General features: G+C 31.6%; 1 protein-coding gene across 2 annotated transcripts; it reads left to right on the top strand.

The window, feature by feature from the left end:
• The first annotated feature begins 6 nt into the window (after positions 1-6).
• Positions 7-15,882, top strand: LOC148625462 (ras-related protein ORAB-1-like). 2 transcript variants are annotated; one of them, XM_088569025.1, is made up of 11 exons: positions 7-55; positions 1,119-1,197; positions 1,597-1,644; positions 2,324-2,371; positions 3,397-3,492; positions 5,180-5,311; positions 6,416-6,605; positions 8,545-8,595; positions 12,128-12,309; positions 13,403-13,525; positions 14,586-15,882. In XM_088569025.1, the coding sequence occupies exons 1-10, from the start codon at positions 30-32 to the stop codon at positions 13,481-13,483; spliced, it is 933 nt and encodes a 310-aa protein (XP_088425151.1). In that variant the 5' UTR covers positions 7-29; the 3' UTR covers positions 13,484-13,525; positions 14,586-15,882. The 2 variants fall into 2 exon arrangements, with proteins under 2 accessions (XP_088425151.1, XP_088425149.1); XM_088569023.1 differs by having other exon boundaries at positions 13,403-15,882.
• Positions 15,883-16,696: the final 814 nt, after the last annotated feature.

The raw sequence follows: 16,696 nt of genomic DNA, 5'->3' as shown, positions 1-16,696 counted from the left end.
CACTTCGTTTGTATTTCCTGGAGAAGAATATGCAGAAACAAAAATCGGATCCAAAGTAAAAATAATATACATGATTAGTAGCATTAGTTTTAAAACTTGTGTATAGTGTGTCTTTTTAAAAATTTAAATTTTGTTTTACCCGTGCAACTGCCCCCATTTAATGGTTACGGAAATATTCGATATTAATTAAGGGGGAGCCCATATACGGCATGTCATGTACTGTAATATAGTTACGTTAACGTAATCCCAGATCCACGTTGCTGTGGGTGAACCCGTGGGTACAACTCGAAATGTGTAACCCATACCCATACAAAATTCCCCGTACCCAAGTAAGTATATCGACTTCCATCTATCTTCAAATTTCCACACTCAATCATTATACTGACTATTACATGCCAACTTGGCCCTAAAGTTCTGAATGATGTTTTAAATCAATAGAAAAATCACTGGGGCTGAGGAATTTGACAGATCTTATTCTAAAATTATAGTTAGAAGGGTTGAATTTTTTACTATTACTTTTTTCCTAAAGTTCCTTGCTTCACAACAAATTCTTGAAAGAGTTATAATAATTGTTCTTTATTTCTAGTGATTTCTGGCTATTTTTTTTAGTGCTGCCTGGTGTATAGAACTACTTTGATTTGTGTATGACCACAATTCTGGCACATTTTTCAAGAAGAAATTCTCCTTTCTGCATCTAAGGTCATTTTTTTGGTGCAGTGGAAATGGCCAAGAAGTTCTGATTGCAAATGATATATAGCTAGATTATTCATTAGAATCAAGAGGCTGTATTTTCATTTAAAAAATAAGAGCTATACGATGTAGGTAGTGAAGGTCTGTAGCCAGAATATATATTTCAAATTGTTTTCCAGTTCAAATAAAAGTAAATTTTTAATAAAACTGTCAGCATCCCCCCCCCCCCCAAAAAAAAAAATAAATAATAGAATGAAAATAGACATCCCCTAGAATTGCAAATATCCTGAGCCCAAGCTCTGAACAGTTTCTGACCTTTAAAATTCATTGCATCATTTAGAAGCTGCAGATAGCTTTTTTGAAAGAAATGCCAGTGAAAACCAAAATGATTTGAGATACATGATCATTTTATTTTTTTTTTTTTTCAGTTCTTACGATTACCTTTTCAAGATAATTGTAGTTGGTGATGCAGAAGTTGGAAAATCAGCTTTCCTTGCAAGATATGCAGTAAGTCTGTAAAGTTACTTTATTATACTTACAAAACAGAGGGTAAAGTGGTAAAAAGATTGATTGATAGGTTAGAATAAATATATTGTATGGGTAAATTGGTAGCTAGATTGATTGATACAAAGTAGTTTTGAAACTGAAAAAAAATGTGAAACTTACTCAGTGCATTGTGTATTTTTGAATTATGGTTATAGAATTTCATTTAGAATATTATATATGACCCTTCTGAACAAATATCTAACCATTACAACTTATAGTAATGAAATAAAATAACATGCCGTTTTCGCTTACAAAATTACCATTCCTATTTTGCAATAAAGTGTCAAAGTATAATATTGTGTGATTAATACTTTTGAATTTATTTGATGTACGCTTTACCTTTATGAATTCTTTCTACAGGATGACCAATTTACAACAAGCTACATTTCAACTATAGGTGTAGATTTTGTAAGTATATCTGTAGTGTTACATCTTTTTAGTAGTTATAACAGTGATATGAATCAGGTTCTGAAAAAAAATTTGCAAAAAAGATTAAATGAAACAAAATTTGTAGATATTTGTTAAGTTGGATACTATTGATCTTCAGACCATATCTTTGAAATCAGTTCTAAAGATTAACATTCAGTGTAAACATTTAAGGAAAAAATGATTCCATATTATATCAGAAGTGCAAATTTATTAATACATTTATTATTTAACATAATAATTTTAATAATTTTATAATCTTTGAAACTGACTGTATGCCTGCAACTTTTTTCACAAGGATAAAAAAATCTCCAGTGCTAACTGCACTTTGATTTTTTTATCTTATGTGTAGAAGTACAGAGGTCTGAGATCAAAACTATAATAATGAAAACAAGTATGAAGAGATGATATTTTTATGTCCATCTGTCCTGCAGTATTTTGTTTTCACGGTAAAGCAAGGGCAGATACAGGGATTTTGAAAGTGGGGGACTTCCAGGCTTATATTTGCTCATTTTTTGCCAAAATTCTGTGCAATATTAACATAATTTGCCAACATAAGCAGGAGGGATTTGCACATCCAGAACCCATCCCCTGGATTTGCCTTTGTTATGTGTGCTATTCTTCCACAGATCTTACAATTTTTGTTCAATTTTTTTTAAAGAAAATAAAGAACATAGAAGTTGATGGGAAGCGTGTGAAGCTACAGATTGTGAGTACAGGGTATTTGATTTGGTGTAAATGCACTTATTAGGAACTTGTGTACTGGTATTTTTTTTCTTGCCAGACTATTGACCTTAGGGCTGAAAAGGTCAACAGTTAATTTTCCAGAATATTGGCTGACATGTATATACTGAAGTTGCGAAGAAAAAATTTATTCACAATGAAAAAAAAATTGTAAATAAAGATTAGAAGTAAAACAATGCTTTTTTAGCTCACCTTGCCAACAGGCATGGGAGCTATTGCCATCACTTGGCATCCATCTGTCATCGTCCAGTAGGAACCAAACTTGAATGTTCCTTGGGGTATCTTGCATAGAACTGATGTGAGGATTATTTATTCGTCAAAAGACATGACTGCAGTTACTGAATATAGAACATAGGGGTCAGACAGTAGTTTTTCTCTTATTATATCTCCAAAACCATTAGGCTTAGCCAAATTCTTTCGATTGCTGAATTGATCCTTATTATAAGGCCTACAAAAGTCTCCTAAGGATCAAAGTAGTTAGTTGACTCCTTGTAAAAGTTTTTGCCCTTGAAAGGGGAAAAATGAGATTTTATTTTTACAATTTTCAGCCAATATCTTGACAACTATAATAGATAGAAAGAAACTTTCAATTACTGAAATGATCTTTATGATAAGTCCTACAAAAGTGTTTTTGAGTCAAAATTGTTGGACAACTTCTTGTTAAATTTATTGCTTTTGAAAGGCAAAATTCAACCAGGTGAGTGATTTAGGCTTCTGGGAGCCTCTTGTTTTTAAATTTTACAACATAAGATTGGGTCAATTTTGTGTAAGAAACAGTGCACCTCAATCTCATCTGTATAGTGCAACCTGACCTATTTCATTTCTGAACCAGACTTATGTGTCTATTTGAACCTAACCTATTTATCTATGAACTAGAAATAAGTGTTTAATTGAAATTTATCTAGTTCATTTCTGAACCAGATTTATGTATCTATCTGAACATGTCTTGTGTGCTGATTTTGAAATAGTCTATGTGTTTATTTTATTTAGTGGGACACTGCAGGACAAGAGAGATTTAAGAATATAACACGTTCATATTACAGAGGAACAATGTGTGTTATAATTATGTATGATATCACTAGAAAAGTAAGTACAGTGTAACATTTTAGAGAATTGATATATTTGATAGTGGATTCCTTGATCAATTTAGCATGCCATTGCACCATGTCTGACACTTGATTTTATATACCGAAAATATTGTAATTGATTGTCCTTCCATCTCGTCCATCCTCTAACAGTTTCCAGATGATAACTTGAAATGATTTCAAAATTAATTTGTACAGTTGTTATGCCCTGCAATTGAAGTTTTGGGGGTATATAAGTTTCACCCTGTCTGTCCTTCTGTCCAAACTATTTTCTAAGCAGCTTGCATTTTTATGTTTGTTATGTCATAAAATTGTGTCCAATGTGAATCGTACGTCCACATTGGTCCCTAAATGTACAGGGTTAAACAGGCTGCGGGGGCTTTAATCCCTTTAGGGGCAATGTCTAGTTGAGTAACGTAGAATACAGATCAAGCTTGAATTTTAGTATCATTGGCACATTTACACAAAAACATATTTAAGTTGTTTTTAACCACCCCATCCAAAAAAATAATATGAATGAAAACAATTACTAAAACTTCTAAACATTTGATTCCAAACTTTGCTTGAATGTAGCTTAGAGTATTCTTAACAGTCCATGTGGGGGATTTTTTATCTGGCCAAAAACATGGCCACCATTTCTAAAAATAGACCACAGGGGTCAGATTGCAGAATTTTGCAAACAGGCTTAAATCTTGTGAGGGAACATAATTATTCAAAATGGGATGGGATGGACCTATGCAGAAATATTTTTAAAGATTCGTTGATTTTTGGGGTTTTTAATTTATCAAAATAACTTATGTTGCCTGGAACTTCCTTACTTTAATGAACACTACACAAAATCATTTTTATATTATTCAATACATTTATACTTTTATAACCTGTAAATATGTTTCTGGCAATTATTCAACTCAATAATATTGTATTGTTTCTGCAAATAAAATCAAGATCTAGTCTTCAAATGAAATGAAGATTTGAGTGACTTTTTTAGGTGTTTATTGGTAGTAATAAATTAGCCTTTAAGGAATAAAGTTCTTGCAGTAATGTGCCAAGAAGCATTTAATGTACTAAGCATGATCCATTTAATACAATTAGCAGTCAAAATCTCCATGCTGTCATCAATATTTTATGATTAATAAACAGGAAGCAAACAGCAGTGATTTTAACGAAACAAAATTGGTGGGAAAATTCAAATTGATAAAAAGTGTCTAGATTAAGATTTTGCTGCAATTTTCACAAGAATGAAAAAAAAACCAGTGCTAACAGCACTTTGATTTACTATTGGTCATGATATGGTTTTTTTTTCTGAATTGAAGATTTGTGGAAATAACTTTTAAACCATAGGGTTTAGCTAAATTCTGACGAGGGAGATAAGTTGAGCAGCATGGCGAGACGGATCTATGCCGAAATTTTCATGACCTTATTTTACACCTAGTTGTGACATTTCACTGGTCTGGTACATCACTATAAGCACGAAATCTAACTTGTAGTGTGAAAAAGAATCAGACCCCCACTTTTCTCATGCAAGGTAAGGAAATCTCAGACACCATGGGTAAGATGTAATAGTTCTCTAACTTTGCAGGGGCTCGTTAAAAACGATTTTTAAAATCTTAACCCTCAGTTGTCTTGCACTCATAAATATTTTATTATACATTGTGCATAACATGATAAAAACATATTTTCTTTTAAAGGAAACATTTGATAATATAGAACACCTTCTTGAAGATGTAGGAAAGTATGCAAACCCTAGCTGCAATAAAATTATACTTGGAAATAAAAAGGATTTAGAGTCCAAGAGGGAAGTCAATTACCAAATGGCGAAGGTGAGCAGCATTAGATTTGTTTATAAATTTATTAGAAAGTGTGAAGAACCAAAATACAAAATGAGTGCTGAAAAAAACTTAGACTTAACTTGTGTGCAGAACTTGTTCTGAACACCATTAAATATTAATACATTCTCAGCACAAGTGATTATATTTTGATTATTCACGATAACCAAGTGATTATATTTTGGTTATTCACGATAATTGGTTATCATATTTATTATCTAAATTTTCTCTGTAATTGGTTGCTATTTTCAATGTAAATTTTAAAGTTTGTGAACTGCAGATCGATATTTGTGTTGTGATAATTTTTGACCTTTTGGGGGAGAAGTCCAATAGTGAAATTACCAAATGTATTTCACTGAGTGAATTTTTTGAAATTTTTTGTACAGGGAAAATTCAGTAAATCACTGCTATCTATATAGTAATTTTAGAGTAAACTACAATCTCATTAATGAAAAAAATAGACACTCTACTATTTACTGACTTCAAAAATTTAGTAAAACCACAAAATTATACCACATAATAGAATATACAAATGTAAATTGGTCTTCTTTGCTTCTGAATGTTTTCAACATTTCTGGATTAAAAAGACAAAATGCAACTCACAAGTCATGTCAACTACAGTTTCGACATACCGATTAGACCTACCACATTAGGGTGGGGTGGACTCCTACAAAGTCAATGAAAAATTTAGATCGCCCACATAAAAATGTAAAATTTTGGCAGGTTTTTTGGTTAATATTATTGTATTTTATGTGAAAAATACTAAAATAATTGAAAAAAAATATAAATTTGTTTTTTAAGTAAAAATTTCTCACAAGAGACAGTGTCAGTGGGGTAGAATCTCTCACAAGAGACAATGTCAATGGGGGAGAATCTCCCACAAGAGACAGTGTCAATGGGGGAGAATCTCCTACAAGAGACATTGTCAATGGGGGAGAATCTCCCATAAGAGACAGTGTCAGTGGGGAAGAATCTTCAACATTAACTGTTCTTAAGGTTAGCAGATATGACTTTAGATTGTCTAATCAGAGAGGACCAGTTACTTACATTACATAAACACTGATATTTCATTTAATATAACAACTATCAAAATTTTAGAATAAAGTATTTGACCCTAGTGAGGATATAACTTTGTTGGAGGTCAGTGCTAAAGATGGTAGTGGTGTTGAGGAAGCTTTTATTACTCTGGCTAGAGAAGTGAAAAGCCGACATAGTGAGGGTATTGGTGTTTCTGACCATGTTGCAACTCAAAAGCTGGAAATGAAAGAACAAGAACAAGAAGAGCGTGGTATGTAACAAATGCATTAATTGAGAAAGAAAGAAATAGCTAGCATATGTGGATGTATATTGCTTAAATTTCTGCTCAATTTCCCCACTTTCTGACTGCTATGAGAAAATTCCTTCTCTTCTAAAAACTTTTTGGCTGTTGGTAGAAAGTGGGTTTAATTGTAAAGTCATGAAATCACATACAAAGAGCACATAATTTTTTTACATTGGCAAGATATTTAAGTTATAATGTCATTAGAGAAACAAAATCTGAAGCCTCATGCCAGACTACCGGTACATTTCTGCACTCTCAGTTAAATTTCAAATTTTAATACACACTCCAAGGTTCATGCTTTAAATTTTGCAATTTAATTGTCTTAGAGATAGAAACGTTGTTTAATACTGGATGCAGTGTAAGATTTTATATCATACCCCAATCAAGGAGTGTGTGGTATATTGGAACCACATTGTCCTGCATCCGTTATTCTGTCTGAATTTTGTTGCAATTATCTTGGTTCCAAATGGTTGGATTTACATTTGTATTTCAAATTTGGTGTGTAGCTTCATATAGAAGGTTATGCATTGTAAGCCATTTTGTGTGCTGTTGGATATAAACTTCAAGTTTAGTGAGGTTTTGCCTTTTTTCACTGCATGGTATGATAGAATTTTGTTTTACAAAATCTTGGTTTTCAGTGGATGGGTTGAGTTCAACTTTGGTTTATATTTTCATATAGATTGTGGATACATTGTAAGCCATTTTGTGTGCCGTTGGATGTAAACTTCCTGTTTAGTGAGACTTTGCCTTTTTTTCACTTTACAGTATGATAGGAAAAATTTTGTTACAAAAATCTTGGCTTTCAATGGACGGATTGATTTCAAATTTGGTTTGTATTTTCATATAGATGGGGCATTCATTGCAAAACATTTTGGGTGCTGTCGGGTATAAACTTTCTGTTTTGTGGGACTTTGACACTTTTCACTATTTGGAATGATAGAGAAAATTTCGTCATAAAAATCTTGGCTCTTTTTGTTGTGACACATATCAATTTCGGTGTCAAAAGTGCAAGTTATCAAATGAGGTATTAGGGATATCAGTTAAGTGAGCATTGTTAAATTTTTTTTCTTTTTTTTTTTTTTTTTTTTTTTTTAATAAATATCTTCATTTTTGTTTAGCCTGCAACAAAAGTCATGGAAGGCAAGACTTAAGGTATTATTCTGGCATTAGTGTCCACAGTTTTTTTAATAGGTCCTTGTATATAGTTGCATTATTATCACTACATCACTATTCTTTATTTGTCTTATATCTGTATATGCTCCAACAATAACAGTCTATTGACATCAAAATTTCTTGTTAAGTTTTCTCATTACATCAGGTTAATATGGACCATTTGTGCTAGGTCAATCGTGTTTGGTATGCAGCTGCTTAGGCATCACTATATCACAATTGTACCATATATAGATTTATTTCTATTAATGCAAGCTCCATTTCGGTATTTATAAATTTTCAATTTTATTTTTGAAGTTATAGGACTATATTTAAAAAATGGGGGATTTTTTTCTTTTACAGTAGTCTGTCATTTTAGAGCCGGACTTCCCATATCAAGTATTTGGATTGATACATATTGTAGGGACATGTCCTTGGAGTGGGAGAGTCTATTTTAGCATTGATCTTAATCACCATAAGTCAATCATAAAGATTCATTTTAGTACATGTTAAAGAGCTAAAGGGACATGTGTCTCATGAGTTAATGAAGCAGCTTTTTAATATTTAAAAATAATAAATTCTTGAGTAGGTTTCTTCATAAAGTACTGAAAAAAACTTTTAAATATCACACTGACTTATGCATATTCTTGAATAAGTACAAACAGTAAGCAATACAAATGTACTATAATTGTGTTGATGGTTAAATGATACAAGAATGTATTATGAGTTTAAATCTCTGTGTTTGTATTAATTTCAGCCATAGGAGCCTTTGACGATGACAGTTCTGCTGTAGACTACAAACAATTAGGTAGATATTACATTATTACACAAAATTTAAACAAATCATTAAACTTGTGGTGATATAATGTTTTTGGTCCATCTGTCCGTTGATTTGTGTGTGTGTCCATAAATTTGTCCATCACAACTCCTTAGTGCCTGAAATAACACCTACAACATTTTTAATGGTATTGATTTTCACAGAAATTGAGTAAAGGGGGTCTACTTTTTAGCTTTCCTAGCTGAAGGCCATGAGATATTGCCATCACTTGGCTTCCATCATCATTAACAATTTTTCAAAACCCAGGGATAAAATTTAGCAGTCACCCAGTAGCCCATTGCTACTAGATTTGGAGCTGGGCTACCAAACCTTTGAGTAAAATTAAGTTGAAAGTATAGTGAATATTCAACAAAAATATGGTCTGGGCTACCAGCTTGTATTTCTTAATCTTTACCCCTGAAAACTCTTCTCCTCTGAGTGGCTCTGACACTACTTGACCAATTGGAACCAAACTTTGTATGAATGTTTCTTGGGGTATCCTGCTTATAATTGGAAGAAGGATGTTTGATCCTTCAAAAAAACATGGCCCCTGTTACTAAAAATAGAACATAGGGGTCAGATAGTAGTTTTTCACATATACATCCAAAACCATTACGTTTTGCCAATTGGAACCAAGCTTGGTATGACTGTTTTGGGGGTATCCTGCATAGAACTGATGTGGGGATTTTTGATCCTTCAAAAAATATGGCCTCTGTTACTAAAAATAGAAGGTAGGAGTCAGATATTAGTTTTTCGCATATATCTCCAAAACTGTTAGGTTCAACCTGTTTTTTTCAATAGCTGAAATAATCCTTATCATTAGACCTACAGAAGTCTTTAGGGATAAAATTTGTCAGATTAGGTCTCACTAACCACTTCTAACGTTTCCATTACTTTACATGTTAAAAAAGTAATTTTCAAAGTCTCACTGTGAATTCCCAGGACAAATGACATCTTAAAGCTGCATACCGTTGCGAAGCTTGGAAAGTAAGGCTTCCAAAATCATTATGCTAATGGTACGATGATAGTAGAAATTCTTCACAAAATTTACTTGAATAAATAATACTGAAAATCCACATTTTTACCTGTTCTGCTAACTGACAGCATGGAGGCAAATTACTCACACATGTAAACAATATTCATACACTTTTGTAGTTAATTACATATATAATTTTAAAGTACACATTCTCAGCTTTATTTTGACTACTTTTAATCATAATACACACAAATAATGCACTTACAATGCATATGTCTAGGTTCAGTGTGTTTTTGGTACTACATAGGGGGGTGGCCATTTGACCCGGAAGTGGTTAGTGAGACCTTAAAAACATTTTATGAGTTTTTATGTTTTTCTTTTTTTACATTTTATGAAAGCTTGTGGTATTGTGAGTCTAATAAGACCAAAACTATCAAAATCAGACATAGGACTACAAAGAAATGGTTATTTTTATATCATGCCCCTCAGTGATATTTTCCCTAAATTACTAAAAAATTACAATTTTAACTAACTTGTCACACCAAATTGATACCTATGATAATTCAAGAAGTTGTAATAGTAAATATCATTTATCATTATGAAAAAAGAACATATTTCAACAATTTATATCATACCTATTTCATTACTGTGTGATTCTTAGTCTGTGCTGTGTGACTATTTGAGTACTTTGAATATCCCAAGCAGTGACGTTGTGTATTTCATGGATGACGTCAAGTTATGAGTCACTGTTACTGATAAAAATCTTGTTGCTATGTTGTTTTTTAAAATACCTTGCACAATGCACCTCTTAAAATATAGCCAGATTACCAATATCACTATACTGATTTTATGGGAAAATGGAAATAATGACCAGGAAAGGCAATTTTCCTCAAATTATGCATTTCTCTGAAATATGCCATAATTTAATTTATGGTCTCACTAACCACTTCTAACGTTTCCATTACTTTACATGTTAAAAAAGTAATTTTCAAAGTCTCACTGTGAATTCCCAGGACAAATGACATCTTAAAGCTGCATACCGTTGCGAAGCTTGGAAAGTAAGGCTTCCAAAATCATTATGCTAATGGTACGATGATAGTAGAAATTCTTCACAAAATTTACTTGAATAAATAATACTGAAAATCCACATTTTTACCTGTTCTGCTAACTGACAGCATGGAGGCAAATTACTCACACATGTAAACAATATTCATACACTTTTGTAGTTAATTACATATATGATTTTAAAGTACACATTCTCAGCTTTATTTTGACTACTTTTAATCATAATACACACAAATAATGCACTTACAATGCATATGTCTAGGTTCAGTGTGTTTTTGGTACTACATAGGGGGGTGGCCATTTGACCCGGAAGTGGTTAGTGAGACCTTACTTCTTGTAAGAGTTATTGCCCTTGAAAGGGGGAAAAATGACTTTTTTTTTAGTTTTCAACTAATATCTTGAAAACCATGATAGATAGAAAGAAACTTTCAATTGCTGAAATGATAATTATGATAAGTCCTATCAAAGTGTTCATAAGTCAAAATTGTTGGGCAACTTCTTGTTAAATTTAAAAGGCAAAATTCAACCAGGTGAGCAATTCGGGCTCCTGAAGGCCCCTTGTTTGTGTATAGGTGGTTAAGTTGTCAGAAGTTTGCAACTGTGTACATGAGGTATTTTGAGCCTGCTAACTTAGGTTTTTAAATTTTCCATGTTTTGAATGCAATTTGATTCTGTTTGTAAATACCCATATCTTCAAAGGTTTGCATATTACCAATATAGCTCATCTTATTATTTCATATAATAAGAAGACATAGCTTTTATTGTAAAGGACTTGTGGTGAAACTTTGGCAGGTCAAATTTTAAACCCTAAGAAGTTTGTATGAGATAAATTTTTTTTCAGTGGTCCTTTTATAGCGTGATCACCTAAAGTGAGGGACCATAAGCTCGATCCCACGCTGGCTATTGCTGAAGATTTCAAATTTTCAAATTTGGTGTTTACTGATTTTCACCTAGAACATGCTATATAGAAAATAACAATGACTTGAAATAAAAAATAACTATAAACAAGTACTATCTTTAAAAAAAAAGATAGCTGACACAGTAAAATTTGTTCTTTTTACTTAAAATTTTCATCAGGAAATAACACATGGCGTGCAATTTCAATTTCCTTTTTCGAACCCCATTAAATTATCAGTATTTGGCCAATTTGGAAACAGAATTTTGATCAGGTGACTTGCGTTTCCATGGAAGAGCGTCTTTAAGGTCAAAGGGTAAAAAGCGAAACTATACCGACTGCGTCGGAAAAATACACAGATAAGGGTTAGAATTAGGGTAAAATGTGATGCCAGGGTAAATTAATTAGTTTATGTAATCCATGATATTATACTGGGGGTCCAGGCTTTCATTTGTACATTTTATTCCTTATTTTCCCCAAAATTAACATTTTGTTCTTACAAATAGAGGGTTGTCTCCCCTTTGATTGATATCAATTGATGTCTACCTAACAGAGTTTATAATTATTTCTTGTTTACCTTTTTTTAGAGGAAGAAGCTATGGCCAAGAAGATATATGAAGGGAGAACTTTATACAAGAAATTAATGACAATGAAACGAGCAGATCTAAAAAAATACCTTGATTCAAAAAAGAAATTGGTTGATCGATTATCTAATATAGGAACACTACCAATGGATAAAGAAGATGATCTTAGGGCCTTAGCAATTATGGTGAATTCACTGGACATTGTTGAATGATTTTGTTTCGGTGTCATTATAAATTTGATGAAAATATAATTTCATGAAAAGTTATTTTCCTTTAGCGTTTAAAGTATGTCTATTGTTTGGCAATTTATAGTATACAGTTGTCAGTTCAGTCATTGTACAATAATTCAAAAATGCTTTAAGGATTTTTGTTTTGTATTGGGGTGCAATGTTGATTATTTTTTAAATGTATAATGATTTTTTGGTTACTGACTTTAAACATTAAAAAGGAGAATCTACCTGATAATTAATATTTGTTTTATTAGTTTGGTTAATTATGTACAGATTTTCTCAGTACTTGTACATTTTTTTTGTACTTAAAACTCCAATTTTATTTTATAGAAGCATGAAAGGAGTTAACTTGACTTCAGTCTTGAACATCAATGCAAAAATATACAGTGAATTAACTTCTTTCTGTGGCTACTTATTTTTAGCATTTCATGACATCAGTCGAAATACCGCTACCAGGGGCAGATCCAGGATTTGAGTTTTTTTTTTTTGGGGGGGGGGGGCGTAAATTGAATTAAATGCTATGCATAGTAAGGCAAAAAATATTACGGGGTGAAACTTGTTGTGAAATTTTTTTTTAATGATGAGACATGTACATGTACAACATTTGTAGTTTTCACATTTCATAGTTTAAAGAAAAGTGATAATTTAAAAAACTTAGAAGTTATCATTGTCATGTATCACTTGCAATATTTTACACAAGCAGCTGCTTAAATGTTACCAGTTTTTTTTTAACCTGACATAGATTTGTTTTCAATAATAAATGTTGTTTCTATGCAACATTTATACTAGGTACTAACTAGAATACTCGTTTGTTTCTTGAAGTAGGTTATTTACAAACTTTACATAATTACATGTACTGTGTCATAGGATTTTTCTAGTGATGTTTTTTTTTTCTTTTTTAAAGTTGTTTTTTATTTAGGAGGGGGGATGATATGGAAGTTTATCCTTAATGTGATTATGGTTTTAGGCCTTGCATATAAGTGTGGAGCTATTTGTACATGAATACTGATTTTGATGATGATGCACTGCCTTATTTTTTTTCTTGCAGTTGGAGTTACTCAGCCGTGCTAGATACACAAATGTTACTATTAGGATAATTAATTGGAAAGAGCAAATAACTAAATTATGATTACGATTGCCAATAAATGTAAAGATTTAACAAGTGAGCAAGGTAAATCTTAATGCTTTCTTTTTATGAGTGATTAACACAATAACCAATTGATTGTCCTCTATCTAAAAAAAATATTGCCATTTTCGACAATTTTTTTTAATTTTGTGATTAACAGATTGATAATTGTGCTGTGACGTTTTGGCAGGAGAAAGTCACAGTGTGAATTATCAGATTTTTTCACACCAGAAACATTTGATAAATCACTGCTGTTGATATAATAATTATAAGGAAAGCCAAAATGTTACAGCAGTTTCCATTGATTGCTATAGTCTCACTAACCACTTCCGGATCAAATGGCCACCCCCCTATGTAGTACCAAAAACACACTGAACCTAGACATATGCATTGTAAGTGCATTATTTGTGTGTATTATGATTAAAAGTAGTCAAAATGAAGCTGAGAATGTGTACTTTAAAATCATATATGTAATTAACTACAAAAGTGTATGAATATTGTTTACATGTGTGAGTAATTTGCCTCCATGCTGTCAGTTAGCAGAACAGGTAAAAATGTGGATTTTCAGTATTATTTATTCCAGTAAATTTTGTGAAGAATTTTTACTATCATCGTACCATTAGCATAATGATTTTGGAAGCCTTATTTTCCAAGCTTAGCAACGGTATGCAACTTTAAGATGTCATTTGTCCTGGGAATTCACAGGGAGACTTTGAAAATTACTTTTTTAACATGTAAAGTAATGGAAACGTTAGAAGTGGTTAGTGAGACCTATGGCTGATGAATACTTCCTTGAGCAACTGTGTCTGCATTAAGTACTTTTCTGTTAGAGAATCCGGTAAAATGTGAATAAGGAGTGGCACATGAAGAAAATAAACAATGAGATTTTATTATATAATCCAAGCATTTATACCTCATAACCTCCAGAAAATAACCATTAAAGTGTTTGTAAAGTTTGTCTTTTTAAGATATTGAAAGGTCAAATTTTGTTGAAATGCACTATTGAAATAAGCAGGTAAATTTTCCCACAGTTACCCCTATATGAACAGTTAAAAATATCTATATCAAAGATGCTTCAAAATTTATTTAAATATTTTCTTTGTAGTTTTCTAGATGTATTGAGTATATTTGAGGCAAAAAAGACCCAATTGAGAAAAATGATGTACTTCCCATTGTTTTTACACAGAACGGTACTTGAAAGTTCAAATAACTGATATTATTTCAGACAGAATCATATTATGTCACTCATGTTTTAAACCCAATTACAATATATAGGATATTGCTGACAGTCCATCCCTACCAGGTAAATCAGAACTGTGATATATTTATACATGTTATTTGTTACTCTTTTATGTACATATACATCCATTGTATTTCTTATGTGTATTTTTTTGACAAATGTGTTCTGAAATGAGTCATTTGTCATAATTTTAGCTTGGTTGGTATTTTGTTTCATGAATTATTATTTCGGGAAGCAAATCATCTACTGGCCGGAAAAAACAAATTTTTTTGCAAATGTTTTATTTTTATTATTTTTTTTTATTTTGGTCATTTCTTTTTCTCAAGGTTTTGGAATCTATTACTTGTTATCACAAATAATTTTGTGATTTGCAACTTCCTGTTACAAATTTTGATCATATTATACTCCCACACAACAAGTGGGTTGTATATTGGAATCAACTTGCCCATCAATCATTCCATCTGTCCGTCTGTCCAAATTTTGTCCCAGTTATCTAGGCCCCCTGTGGATGGATCAATTTCATATTTGATGTGTGGCTTCATATAGATGGGGCATACATTTTAAGTTATCTTGTGTACTGTCTGATTGAAACTGCCTGTTTTTTTTTTTAAACTTTGCTATTTTTCACTATATAGGATAGAGAAAATATTTGTCACAAAAATCTCGGTACCAAATTGATGTCTTGATTTTTACTTTATTTTGTAGCTCTATATGTATGGGAGATATGTTGTAACCAATTTTGGTTGCTCTCCAATATCAACTTCCTGCATGGGTGGGGGGTATATTTAGCACATCAACATATGCAAGTTCATGTTTGATTCTCTTAATTCTTAAATAATGCATGTTTAAGAGTTCACATACTCATGTATCACTACATGAAATAGTTGGTTTTTTTTCTTTTTCTTTTTTGATGGGTAATTTTTCAAGAGATATACATTGTATCAAGTTTGTTTTTTTATTCCAGTTTGTTTTTTGGTTGTGATTTTGCAGCCATTTTACATGTTTTGTGATACATTTATATTTTTGAGCAATCTTTACAAAGAAACGTTTTTGAAGTAAGCATAACTTTTCTGTAATACTATGTAGTAATGTTTACTTTTCTTGTACTGTAAACAAAGTGATAGAATTGTTGTTCTAGTGAAATACAATGAAAAATAGAGTGTTACTGTGTTTTGATTTGAATATTTTACTGCATCATGATCAGAGGTGTTTTTCCTTAGTTTCTACAAATTACACTGCAAATTATGCTCTACAATTATGCAAATTGTGAATTTTTCCATGATACCCATTTTAAAATGACACAAAGTTCAAGATTTTAAAAATTACAACTTAAAAGTATGGTTGGTCTTAAAGTAGCATAAACAGGTCTGCATGATTTTAATAAGAGAATTAGTACATTTCCATCAATTACAAAATTATTTCATGAGTATATTTCAAAATTGTTGCTTTACCTTGGCAAGTTACAGATCAAGTTTTAATATTGTTCCAGTCTGTGTGATTTTTTTGCCGAGTTATGGCCCTTGGTTTTAGAAAGTTAAAGCTGACTCAAAGCTTTCTGCATAGTTTACAAAATGTAGGTCCTTGGATTTAGCTAATTTATAGAAAATACTTGTTTAGGCATTTTTTCCATGATAAGAAATATTGATATGATACATTCAGTAAATAATGTTTAACGAATATATATTGAATCATGACTAGACTAGACTAGCAAATTCAAGGGAGGTAGAAGTTTTTTTACACTTAAACTATTTTTCATTCTTAAAAATATTAAATTGCTATTGTTGTATATATAAAACAGATATTTTTCAGTCATGGCCTGCTTTCATACTCATAGGTTTCAGTGGTTTAGGTGTTACTGTTAAGTTTGGTTTGGTAGTTATTTTATTTATGGTGTATGTTTGTTTTTTCTTGGTTTTGTATTTGTTCCTGATATGTGGATATCCTGTTCCTTATTCTTATAATCTTCTTACTTTTTA

Source organism: Perna viridis, chromosome 2, assembly GCF_037379345.1.
Source record: "Perna viridis isolate PV_CMFRI_1.1 ecotype Kerala chromosome 2, ASM3737934v1, whole genome shotgun sequence".
Taxonomy (NCBI): domain Eukaryota; kingdom Metazoa; phylum Mollusca; class Bivalvia; order Mytilida; family Mytilidae; genus Perna; species Perna viridis.
The sequence above is the reverse complement of the archived record's forward strand: the minus strand, read 5'-3'. Positions and strand labels throughout refer to the sequence as shown.